Source organism: Nelusetta ayraudi, unplaced genomic scaffold, assembly GCF_046127955.1.
Source record: "Nelusetta ayraudi isolate G7.1 ecotype Tasmania unplaced genomic scaffold, CSIRO-AGI_Nayr_v1 ptg000042l, whole genome shotgun sequence".
Classification (NCBI taxonomy): domain Eukaryota; kingdom Metazoa; phylum Chordata; class Actinopteri; order Tetraodontiformes; family Monacanthidae; genus Nelusetta; species Nelusetta ayraudi.
The window spans coordinates 7,458,420-7,470,416 of record NW_027466092.1 but is presented as its reverse complement, the minus strand read 5'-3'; the positions used below and the strand labels follow the sequence as shown (position 1 = coordinate 7,470,416).

Genomic DNA, 11,997 nt, shown 5'->3' with positions numbered 1-11,997 from the left:
TTTGTGTAATTCAAACTTTTATTTGTGTAAAGTCACAAAATGGTAATGCTCTTTCACATCCATCAGAATTCTATGAAAAATCTGTTTTTATAACATAAAATGTAGTGTCAAATAATTTTCTGTGTGGAAGAAGTGAATAAACATGTTTAAAAAACTGATGCATACATCAAATTCAATTTCAAGTTCAGCAAGTGCCATCATCCTGTGGTGATGTTCATTCTCTGCTCAAGCTCAGTGCCCATAAAGTAAGACTCATGGGGTGAAAACTGCTGAAATGTTTATCAGACTATTGAACATCAGGAATATATTCTAATCAACACTATGGGACTTAGACATTTGTATTTGATATGTGAAAGTGTACATGATTATCAATTTCAGTGTTCCCTGTAACTCTTGACTTACCTGAATTTGAAGGTCTCCCGTCACCTGTGACATCATCTCCCCCAGCCTCAAGGTAACTTAGCCTTAGCTGACAAATCTCAAGGGAACAGGGGCTCAAATATGAACTGGTTTCAGCAAAGACACCAGGGAATAGCAAAGGGTGATGACTGATCAGAGCTTTTTATATGACGAAGTTCGGCGAGGGCAGTACGTGGGTTTTTTTTGAGCGGGAGTAATTTTGCTTTTGATCGAAGTAATCAACACAAATTAATGTACAGGGTGACAGTGAGAACGTACTTTAGGAGACGTACGTGGACGACATTTGGCATGTTAACAACACTTCTGTACATATTTTATGATTAAAAACAGGTTTAACAGTAGAAAGACACAAGGGACCGCTTTTGAGGTAACTGTCCTGTTGACAGTTCCTTTCTGAATTTTACTACGTCTTTATTTTTTTTTTACAGCAACGCCACAGGAGGATAAGTGAAGGAACCAATGTGCAGATTAGATTTAATACTAGACAGGTTTTTGATTAGGTTAAACTACGGTCACATCTATCGCCTAAAAAAATTTGCCGTACGTATTCAGTTTTCTACGCCCACACACACACAATACACTAATTAGCCCAACGTAAATGCACATTTTATAAAAGGAAAACGCCAATACGTTAAATTAAAAACAAATACTACAGCACAATAGGAAAACTAAGACAACTTGGGGTGGGGGGGAAATGACTGTATAAAACTGTCCCAAAATTAAAAGGAAAAAAAACGTGGACGTCCGCGATTGACGCCCTCCTGTGAACGTCGCAGGGAGAACGCAACGCGCTCCGCCAGACGAAGGGACAAAAGCGTCGCGTACATCAGGGGGGAGGGGGCGACGAGTGGCGACGAGTGGCGACGCAGTTGAACGACGATCCTGGAAAAAAAAAAAGCAAATGACACAAATGAAGCGTCTGAAAAGGTTGGTGAAGAGCGCACTGGTCTCCCACAGTTAGCTGCCCATCCCCACATAACCAACGCATTTACACTTGTTTCACACGAGCCGATCTCCAAACGAGCTGCCTCTGCCTTTTGCAGCGACGGGTGGCAGTTTTCCTGGCAACATTTGAACAGCCCGTTGCCTCCAGACCTATCCTCACCTTCACGGAGCCTTGCTCAATAAGCATAGCGGGCGGCGGGCGGCGGCGGGGGCATCCGTTCCGTGTAGGGCGTCCCCGGAACTCCGTAAGCAGGCACCCGGGACGACGGCGAAAGTCGAGAGCGATCGTAGGAGTAGCCGTTATTGGCGGGCGGCATCGGCGCATTCTGTGCCCTCCGCAGGGGGCTGCGATCCCGAGGGTAATAAGAGGACGGAGGCGGGGGAGGTGGGGGGAGGGGTCGCCGATCGTAAGGGTCGAGCGTCGGGGTCATGAGACGGTCTCGAGCGGCGGCCGCCGGCGGAGGTGGGGGGTGCGGGGCGCCGGCGGTGGGCATTCCATACGGGCGCACCCTATACTTCTCGTAATAATCGACCACGCCGTACCGTTCCCTCTCGCCGTCGTAGGGACGGTCGGGGTACACGGGCCTTCTAGGGGGGGGCGGTGGCAAGGGCGGGGCGGGGTAACCCGGGGGCATCGGCCCAACGCGGCCCCTCATGAAACCAGGTGGGGGGGCGTCGGGCCCGTCTCCTGGGTAGCGGGGGGGCCAGTAGCCACCGTGGTCTGGGGGAGGAGGCGGGTATTCCTCTTCTCCATTGTGTCTGGGGCGGCTCTTGGAAATCTGGACATGGATGCGTTTTCCTACAGGAACACAACGTTGCAATTATGACCATGTGACAAAACAACTATAAATTGTACACATCAATCGTTGGCAAACTATGGCCCCAGGGCCATATGCGGCCCTTTAAGCTTTTTGATCCGGCCCACCAAACTTGAAGAAATAATATTAACAGTACGTAAGTAATAAAATAGCTGTATTTCATCATTTTTCTTCCCCAGCACCAGAGTCATTTCAATTAAAAGCTAAATGTGGGGTTTCACAGACACATGTACATTAATGTAACTGCTTTTGTTCATTTTCAATAGACATTCAAGCACGTTTCTACACATCCCATGATAGATTACGTTCTATGAGATGGATCACCAGAACGCTCCATCCAACAGCTCCAGCCCCTCTGTCAAATTTTAGAACCCATTGTGGCCCACCAGTCAAAAGGTTTGCCCACCCCCGCTATGCATCATAGCATCATGTAATAATTTACCTTGGAAGTCAGTGTTGTCCAGTCCTTTAATGGCATCCATGGCCTCCTCGGAATTAGACATGTGCACAAAGGCAAAATTCTTGACGACAGCACACTCAGTGACTGTGCCATATTCTTCAAACAGAGCCCGGAGCTCATCATCAGAACCCTTCTCCACATTCGCCACATGCAGTTTGACCGAGCCTTGATTCTTGCCGTGACTGGCCTCGACGTTGATAGGAGTGCCGTGTAGCTTATAGAGGTGCAGACTCTTAATGGCTTTGGTGGCATCCTTTCGGTCGTCCATGTGAACGAATGCATAATTCTTGATGATGGCGCATTCTGTAACCGTGCCATGCTCCGTAAACAGCGCTTTGATTTCCTCTTGAGTTGCCTCACGGGGCAGATTTCCAACAAAGATTTTCACCATGATTCACGGTTAGCTGGAAAACAGTTGATTAAAACAAATGTTAGTAAGACGTAATATTAATTCAAAAACAAAAAACAAAAAACAAAGTAACTAATACGTATGCCTGTTGTCGATTTAGTTAGGAGTCAATATTCAAAAGATCCAATAGGATTTTTCTTTGTTGTCGTCTTTGTAATCAATGGCACAATAGCATTCACTGTAAAATGGCTGGCTAATCGGTATTGCTGTCGTTTCGAGGCGACCCCGTTAAACGTTAATCTTGAGCTCTGAACATTTAAACACAATTGAATGATTGCATGGATATTTTCATTCGGCTACCATCCATTTTTTGTTTAAATCTCAACCATAACAAAGAGGCGTAGGCTATCGTTTCGGTTTGATGTAATTTGCTATAGTTAGCCATCGTTAGCTTGCTACCACGCCACGGTTTCAGAAAAAAGCTGAACTATGATCTAAATCTTTTTTAAATTAACTGTTACTAACGACATGTCAACAATTTTTTAAAGAGATATGCATCGGAAAAAACGAGTAGAAACAGTAATTTTATCCAACCTCCTTTGTCCTCGGCGTGAGAAGAATTTCCGCCCGGCCGGTTCAAACGTTTTCAGAAAGACGTTTGTATGCTAACTTCCGGTTTGTCATTCTTCTTCGTTAACAAAACCCGCCCGTCACACCGCCGTCCCGGAAGTTTGAAAATAAAATAACATAACAAAAAAATAAAATAAAATACAAATACAAATACAAATACAAATACAAATACAAATACAAATACAAATACAAATAAAAATACAAATACAAATACAAATACAAATACAAATACAAATAAAATAAAATAAAAAATTCAGCGCTGTTGACTTTTGTGAAAACACGCCACAAACGATTACTGTTTGTTTTTATTTTGTTTTGTTTTTTTCTAACTTATGCCGGAAATAAAACGTTTGACTAACGTCTTGTTCAAATGAAGTTATTTTGAATGATAACGCTTCAATATCGTCATTAAGTGATTGACATTGACATTTTATTGCCACCGTTTTTATGTTCTCTTAAACGGCCATCATTTTTAAGTGACTTCATTGCAAACATTGTCGTACAGACGTTCTTTCACAGTCTCATATAATACGTCACGAGCTGGGCAGAGTGGTAGCTTCGACCTCAGCGCTTCAAACTTCCAAAACGCACGACTCTGTGTGTGTGTGTGTGTGTGTGTGTGTGTGTGTGTGTGTGTGTGTGTGTGTGTGAGAGAGAGAGAGAGAGAATTCATATGTGATCTATGTTTATTACAATAAGAGAGCATATATAACCTTAAGTAACTACGCTATGCTATGCGAAGTTGAAAATTATCTTTAAATATAATCTCTTTACCTGCCGTTGCCGTCCATGTTACGCATGGATTCAGATCACCTTAAAGGAACAGAAGTGTGTCGACTGAATCTTTCTGACTTACTGAAACTGCCTCGCCATAACATTAGCATTGCGCATTTGCGAGGTACCTGAAAAACCGCCAAACGTTTTTACTAGTACGTGTAAACAGGGTTGGCAGAAATATTTCAACTTTATGGCCAACATTGCACCTGGTCGGTCTGTTTTACCCGTTGAAGTTGTACGAAACTTATGTCACTTTCAATGCCCACATAAACAGCCAAAAGATACAGGGCAAGTGTGTGTGTGTGTGTGTGGGGGGGGGGGGGGTAGATATATGCATGCTGTAAATGTGATTTATTTATTTATTTTAGTGACTTCTTGGCGCTCCCCACAACTGACAAACCTGGATTTTGCCTGAACGAGCCCTGAAGGCAGCACGTCTGGTCCCTATTTCTCGTAAGTCTCGTGAGGGTGATGTAACTTGAGAAAGCAGTTGAGATAGCAGCTTTAAAAACCAGAAACAGGAAGCGTCATACTTATTTTCACTATCGGCACCAGCACGCGCGTAGGGAAAGCTGCATCAATATTCGCCTTGGATTTATTATATTCCAGCCTTTGACACAAAGGTAGACTATAAGGGGGTTGAAAGAAAAAAGAAAAAAAAAAAAAACTATTTGGGAACAGATGCGCTACTTCGGAGGGGGGGCACGCCCAAAGTTTTCACAGACAAACAACGTCAGCGCACCGACTAACTTTTCTACTCCGCTCTCATTCATTCAGGTCCGGTCCACTCACTCACTCAGTCATCACCCCTTGGTTTTGGAGCGGGTTTTGCACGCGGCCATGAGCGTCTCCCAGTCCCAGACAATCGAGACGGAGGAGGATCTGCTTCCCTGCCTCCACATGAGGCTCTACCACCCTCAGCAGAGCCACAGGAACCTCTACGGGCTGCTTCCTCTGGACACTAGGAGCAGACACGCCGCCGACGACCCGCTCACGCTGGGGCGCGACGGCAGCACCTGCACGTTCGCCATACTCGACCCGCGAGTTTCGCGCAAACAGCTGGCCCTCCACGCGTACCGCACTCCGCACTGCGCCGACACGCTGTTCACGATTCAGAACTTGAGCCGGCGGGGTCAACTCTCCGTGAACAGCTCGGCGCTGGGCTTCCTGGAGAAGACGGAGCTCCCGGACAAAGCCTTGGTCCGGTTCGGCCACTACGAGCTACTGATAGAACGCGAGTTCGGAGAGGCCCAAGCCAGTTTCGAGGTGGGGTTCGAGGTGCTGGCGGTGCCCCCCTCCAGAGAGACATGCCTGTGCACTCCCACCGGGACGGCGGTCACGGACACGGGCTCGGGCTCGTGCGTTTTGATGAGTTATGACATGCGTGGCCCCTCGGAGTGCGCTTACACCCCCGGGTCATGAATGGGTTTTTATTTGTGTTACCGTTGCTGCATTACTCTTCATTTGTTAAATCTCAAGTTTAAGCTTCCTGTCTTTTTTTGTACCATGTAATGTGAAAATAGTGATTTTATATAGAACCTGTACATATTTCAGTAATATTATATATAATTATATATAATAAATATTATAATAAATAAATAAATAAATAAATAAATAAATAAATAAATATAATAATTAAAAAAAGGTGTAGCATTGGCAAACATTTAGTGAAGGCAAGGCCTTTACGAAATTAATCTAGCAGGTCACGCTTCCATGACATCAGTTGATAAGAGTGTCATATTCATTTATCATGTCATTTATACATTAATATACAGTTCCAAAATGTACTGGAGTTGTGCTTGTCAATCATTTGTATGATTTTGTTTGTCACACTAACAGTCTTAAAAACAGACCTTTACTAAACTCTTACGAAATGCACAAACGTGTGGTTATGAGGAAATGGGATGCATGCAGTGTTCTCTTTTTAATGGTACATGCAAACAGTTCCAAGTGACAGTTGGAGAAATAACAACACAATATGGATAATTGCTGAACAAAAACAACACATTACTGTTGGAAAGGTAAATAGGACAATAACTGATAAGTACTGGTGTTACAAGTTTGGCACGTGTTCAGGGTCAATAAAGTTGAACAAGCAACAAAGAAAAGGTTGTATATGAAAACCAATGACTTCCCATAAACGACGCACCAAACGGGGAGTGCATCTCAAAAGAATGGTCATGTGCACTTAAAGAACTAGGGTCCGCAAATAAAACGGAAATAAAGGAAATAAAGTAGGACGACTGAGCTTATTGGCAGATGTTTATTATGAAATATACTTTACTGGAAATGTCAGTTTCTTTGAAAGTAACACTAATCATTTGACACAAACATGAGTAGTTATTTTTTTCTTAATTAAAAACAAGAAATGTGGCAATAGAGGTTTTAAAAAACAACTACATAAAATCTGGAAACAAATGCCCTAACCTAAAAAAAAAAAAAAAAAAGTTAGTAACATAACAATGTTTCTGGTTTTTACAATTAAAACTATTTGATGTCTGTAAATTAATGAAACTTTAACCTCAAGTCTGCAAAAGTGAAACCTAAAACATAAATTTAAAAGCACTTACAATTTTACTTGACTCTTGACTCCAAAGGCATTAGTGTTAGGAACTAATACATACTTTCAAATTTTGGGCCATACAAAAGATTAAAAATCCAGAATAAAACTCCTACATTAGGGGAACCCTTGTATGTGGGTATATTTCCTTGGGGTATTTGTGCCGTTATAGAGATGTCCAAATGTCGAATCCACATTTTTAAAATGGGTTGTTTTCACGTGATTTCACATGGCTGGAGATGGACAGCAGGAAGTGAAAAGTAAGTTATTTGCTGAGGATCTGTCCACTGGAACACTTCAACTGCGCTGAGCGATCCAACTCTTTCCTGCCCTTCATCTGAATTCGCGCCATCCTCGTGCGTCAACACAACAATGTCACTGAAACCCATCTGTTGAGCAAAGTCCAGTATCATCTTGGCTATTATCAGCAGTGAACCCAGGCTTGATGCTGTAGGTAGAAATGAAAGCTGGACATCAAGTTCCTGCATCATAAACAAGACAAACATCACTATCCAAGTCATATTTAAATTGTTGACTTGCCAAATGTATTGAACCAGACTGGCGCACCTTTAAATTGCTCATCTCCCAGTGGGCACAATCCCGACATCACATACTAAGAATTCACAGCAACCTTGGCTGGACAGTGGAGGCAGGTCTGTAAACAGAGGGAAAGAGTTAGATTCCAGGGGTGTCACATTACATTGCATTATCACTACAACGGTCACTGCAGCCATATGGCGCTTCTGTTCCTGTGGGTTCACTGGAAAATCTCAACTCCTGAAACACTTAATCACTTGAGTTTCTTGCCAACATCCCGCTGTGATTCAACAAACCTATTTACATTGTTACACTTTAAATATTGGCATCTGTTTCAAACAAAACATATTGAAATAAGTAGTGATACATTTCCATTTTGTCCTATTGTGATACAGACTGAATAAGACCTACCTTTGGGTTCTACAACGCCGGACATCTTCAGGAGACAACTTACCATCAACTGGCATCTCCTTCATTACCTATAAACCTATAAAGAGCACAAATGCTAAGAACACCAACACTGTATGCAACTTAGGGTTCTAGTTCATGAGTTTTCACCATTACAATAATAAATACAGTGTGACTAATATGAAGTTCTAAACTGTCATTGAAAAGCCTGTTTAACTACCCCAGACACACACAGACACACACACAGAAACTCTGCATCATGAACTTTGAGCTGAAAAAGATTCACTTCAACTAAACAATTTCAAGTGTTGTGAATGAGGGGACAATAGCGCTTTTCCCTCTCTTACAGTTAGAATCCGCTGAGCGATGATTAGATGACATTCGAGTGTTAACTTTGAAAGCGAACTTTTAGTGGGAAATGCTTGTGGCAGAGGATGCAAGACCTAACATGACTGGAGGGACACGATTAAATGTGTGTGAACAAAAAACGAACTTAACGCATGGCGGACTAAGTTTATTGTGTTGAGCGAAGATCCATCCGCCAGGTTACTGGATTGAAGCGTGGAAGAACGTCACAGTACTGTGTTTTTGGTTTGATTTGTTTATTTAAAAAAAAAAACCTTCAGATGAAAATCAAATTGTGAATAAAATCATACATTTACCGTAATGTCGATTTCTATTTTTGCGCAACGAAAGAGAACACAAAGCGCTTTAAAAAAATAAAGAAACCAAACAAAGCCACACTTAAAATCGACTCGTCATGCCAATGTGTCGCAAATCGCACAGGTTGTTGTAAAGCCCCTCACACCCAATTGTATTTATTTATTGTTATTTATTTATATATTATTAAAGCGTCTGATAACTAACATGGTTTAATGTCAACCAAGGCAACAAGCGTTTTCACTGAAATGGTTTCCCTTATCGTTAGGCCATGTCGTCTGAGAGAAGATTGGGGTGCCTGGCCAACTGCACCACACTCAAATCAGTCTCTAGTCAAAGCATCTCCGCCAGGACCCTATTCTGCAGAACATCTGGTGAGTTTGAACAGTAAAAGCAAGGAACAGAGGAACATAAAGAGGCATGAACAACTCAGAAAAAAGCTAACTGTAGAGATTTTTCTTTTTTAAATACGGGGTTGTCCGCAATCGAGTATCTTCCAGTAAGTCTCAGGTGTACGCAACGCAATCCGCCATAGACGAGGGGAGGGTGTATAGCGCCACGCACATCAGCAGACAACGACGATCTTGTCATATTCTAAACCTGGAAAGAGAGCACACCAAACATGTCAAGGAACGTGTTTTTCTCAGAACTCGCGCAAGATTTATTTTTGATGTTCAAGCAGCCATTTTACCGTATGATTCAATGTAGCGTGTAATTATTACCAAGTGTTTTTGAAAGGACTAAATCTGCAAGACGCGAGACGTCTGGTGGAGGCAATCGCTTTAGAGGGATTTCACCTAACTGACCACGTCCAGCTCTCCAGCTAATCGCCGTCACACGTTTCTATCCTAGCATTTCTCAAGCAAGCCTACTTAGTTTGAATTGAGTTGGCCTGGCGCACCAGCACAGCCCTTACCTTGTATTAAGCTTTCACCAAGCCTAATAGCCGGCGTATCGTGGAGGCGGAGGCGGCAGCGGCATTCTCTCTGTGTAGGCCTCTCTGGGCCGCGGGGCTGAGTACATCGGAGGCCTGGTGACGGGGGAGATATGGGACCGTTCATAGGGATGGCCGTTACCAGCTGACGGAGGAGGAGGCAGTGGCAGCGGGGCTCGCCTGATGGGGCTGCGGTCCCTGGCCATGGCAGAGGACGGCGGCGGCGGCGGAGGGATCGGGCGACGCTCGTACGGGTCGACTGGGCCCATTCCGAGACGCTCTCTGACCAGACCCGAGGGAGGAGGCGGCGGAGGAGGGATGGCCCGCCTGTCGTCGTAGCCCGCCGGGTTGTAGGGACGCGCTCGGAATTTCTCGTAGTAATCCACTACGCTGTAGTCGTCTCGCTCGCCGTAGCCGCGGTCGGGGTAGGGCCCTCGTCTCGGAGGGGCGGGCATCGGCGGCGGAAGCGGGTAGCCGGGCATGCGGCCTCTGAAGGGAGGCTCGGGCCTGTCCATCGGGTACTGAGGAGGGAAATAACCTCCTCTGCCTGGCGGCGGCGGGGGAGGAGGAAGAGGATATTCGTCTTCCTCTGGTCCACGAGGTCTGCTTTTAGAGAGCTGAACATGGATGCGTTTCCCTGAGAGAGAGAGAGAGAGAGAGAGAGAGAGAGAGAGAGAGAGAGAGAGAGAGAGAACGTCTCATAAATGTAGAAAGACGCATTTAGACATAACATAGGTAACTTAAGGTGGTGAAATAATGGTCTCCTCACCTTGAAACTCTGAATTATCCAGGCCCTGTATGGCATCCATGCCCTCATCAGCGTTTTGCATGTGGACAAAGGCAAAGTTTTTCACAATGGCACACTCGCTGACTGAGCCGTACTCTTCAAACAAGTCCCGCAGCTCTTTCTCAAAGCCCTTCTCCACGTTGGCAACGTGGATCTTAACGGGACCCTGGTTGCCCTTTGGTCTGCTGGGCTCCACATTGATCGGCCTGCCGTTCAGCTTGTAGAGATGGAGCTCCCGAATGGCTTTGGTGGCTGACTTGCGATCCTCCATGTGGACGAAGGCATAGTTTTTATACTTGGCACACTCAGTAACTGTGCCGTAGGGAGTGAACAAGGCTTCCACCTCATCCTTCTCCGTTTCCTGAGAAAGGTTGCCGATGAATATCTTCACCATTCTCGCTGCAGTTTACTTCTCTGAAGAGATGTGGGATAATGAGGGAGTTAGCAGCACGTCGTTTACCGTAGACATAAAAGAATGGGGGAAGGAAATGTTTAACAGGTCCAAGGTCTCAAACATTTCCCCAACACAGATAACAAGTTAAACATTATTCTTTGGACCGTGTCATGTGCGCGCGAACTAATATGTGGAGAATAAGTCTTTACTTCCTGTTCGGGGACCTGCCAATGAGTCTCGCAGATACTATTGAGCAAGCTAACAGCGGTGTTAGCCGAAATGTTTCCGGTGACTAAAGCACGAGGGCAACAGTGAGCATAAGCGCTACAGGCAATAACAACCTTGATATCGTGGCAACGACGAATTTCAGTTAAAACACGTTCATACTGTTAGTAGTTGCTAAAACTTACAGCTGTTGAATCGTGCCAAAAGAGCGTAGTGGAACTCTGGGATGGTCGCTGCCGTCGTATCGCTCTTCTTTTTGCATTTCCTGCAATTGCATCACTAATGTCCTACGTTCTTGCCATACTACTGCCGCCCTCCGGCCAGGAGTGTGAACGCAAGTAAGCGAGACTTGAATTTGCCTTGCACAATTTTTGTCTCCTTCTGCCTTTTTCACGGCATAGTGAGATATTGATTTCCATCTAACCCTACCCACCGCCTATGACGCCATATCACCTCTTGTCCTCGTTCACTACAAGCATAAATATAATCTTTACCCTCCCGCCCAACAAGACTGCCGTCTACTTCCTACAGTACCATCCTTCTCACTCTTGTCCTCTCATGTCCAAACCATTTCAGGCTGGCCTCTAACGCTTTAGCTCCAAAACATCTAACACGCCCTGTCCCTCTAATATAGCCTTTCGAATTCCTGGTCCTCTCCAGACTGGTCTCTCCTATACAGAAGCTCAAGTTAAAAAAAAAAAAATTCACTAACTTTGACCGTTGAAAACATATGTAGGTCAATGTCCAGCAGAGGGAGACAAAGACCGTCAAAGTGAGTGAAAACAGCTTTCCTGAATACTTTCCACCTGAGCACTTTTGAGGCACGTCTTCTTCATACGCTTGAAATAGTGTCACAAAAGGCCACTGAACTCGAAGGAGCACATTATAAACCAGTAGATGAACGTTTATACAGACTTTGACTCAGAGTTCTGAGGAGGAGCTCACCTTCTCTCGAAGACGGTTGGGGCTCCAGCACCCACCAAATGCTGAACGAAGGATAATCAGTGATAGAAAAAGAATGAATGAATTACAATGAACGCAGTCCTATCGCGTTTGCCAATTAATAAACGATTATAATATATATATTTTCACT

General features: G+C 44.4%; 3 protein-coding genes across 7 annotated transcripts; 1 reads left to right on the top strand and 2 right to left on the bottom strand.

The window, feature by feature from the left end:
* rbm4.3 (RNA binding motif protein 4.3) lies at window positions 1-3,730 on the bottom strand. The gene is made up of 4 exons (XM_076033979.1): window positions 3,587-3,730; window positions 2,626-3,047; window positions 1,526-2,164; window positions 1-1,302 (listed from the first exon to the last, which is right to left on the bottom strand). Exons 2-3 carry the CDS (start codon window positions 3,032-3,034, stop codon window positions 1,542-1,544), a joined length of 1,032 nt encoding a protein of 343 aa, XP_075890094.1. The 5' UTR covers window positions 3,035-3,047; window positions 3,587-3,730; the 3' UTR covers window positions 1-1,302; window positions 1,526-1,541.
* A 1,134-nt stretch (window positions 3,731-4,864) lies between these two features.
* On the top strand, window positions 4,865-6,186 carry tifa (TRAF interacting protein with forkhead associated domain). The gene is made up of 2 exons (XM_076033978.1): window positions 4,865-5,022; window positions 5,177-6,186. The coding sequence occupies exon 2, from the start codon at window positions 5,240-5,242 to the stop codon at window positions 5,819-5,821; it is 582 nt and encodes a 193-aa protein (XP_075890093.1). The 5' UTR covers window positions 4,865-5,022; window positions 5,177-5,239; the 3' UTR covers window positions 5,822-6,186.
* A 118-nt stretch (window positions 6,187-6,304) lies between these two features.
* LOC142893418 (RNA-binding protein 4.1-like) lies at window positions 6,305-11,234 on the bottom strand. 5 transcript variants are annotated; one of them, XR_012927706.1, is made up of 7 exons: window positions 11,090-11,234; window positions 10,268-10,699; window positions 9,679-10,135; window positions 9,481-9,594; window positions 7,908-7,983; window positions 7,527-7,614; window positions 6,305-7,441 (listed from the first exon to the last, which is right to left on the bottom strand). XR_012927706.1 is itself a non-coding variant. In XM_076033977.1 (5 exons), exons 2-4 carry the CDS (start codon window positions 10,677-10,679, stop codon window positions 9,504-9,506), a joined length of 960 nt encoding a protein of 319 aa, XP_075890092.1. In that variant the 5' UTR covers window positions 10,680-10,699; window positions 11,090-11,234; the 3' UTR covers window positions 8,490-9,164; window positions 9,481-9,503. The 5 variants fall into 5 exon arrangements, 2 of the variants coding, with proteins under 2 accessions (XP_075890092.1, XP_075890090.1); XR_012927705.1 differs by having other exon boundaries at window positions 7,527-7,825; window positions 7,864-7,983; window positions 9,481-10,135; XR_012927704.1 differs by having other exon boundaries at window positions 9,481-10,135.
* Window positions 11,235-11,997: the final 763 nt, after the last annotated feature.

Bases quoted from the DNA above. Each gene is read 5' to 3' on its own strand.
- tifa (XM_076033978.1), top strand. From the start codon at position 5,240: ATGAGCGTCTCCCAGTCCCAGACAATCGAGACGGAGGAGGATCTGCTT.
- rbm4.3 (XM_076033979.1), bottom strand. From the start codon at position 3,034: ATGGTGAAAATCTTTGTTGGAAATCTGCCCCGTGAGGCAACTCAAGAG. The intron at 2,165-2,625 runs GTAAATTATTAC...GTGTTCCTGTAG, and splicing joins GGACAACACTGACTTCCAAG to GAAAACGCATCCATGTCCAG.
- LOC142893418 (XM_076033975.1), bottom strand. From the start codon at position 10,679: ATGGTGAAGATATTCATCGGCAACCTTTCTCAGGAAACGGAGAAGGAT. The intron at 10,136-10,267 runs GTGAGGAGACCA...TCTCTCTCTCAG, and splicing joins GGATAATTCAGAGTTTCAAG to GGAAACGCATCCATGTTCAG.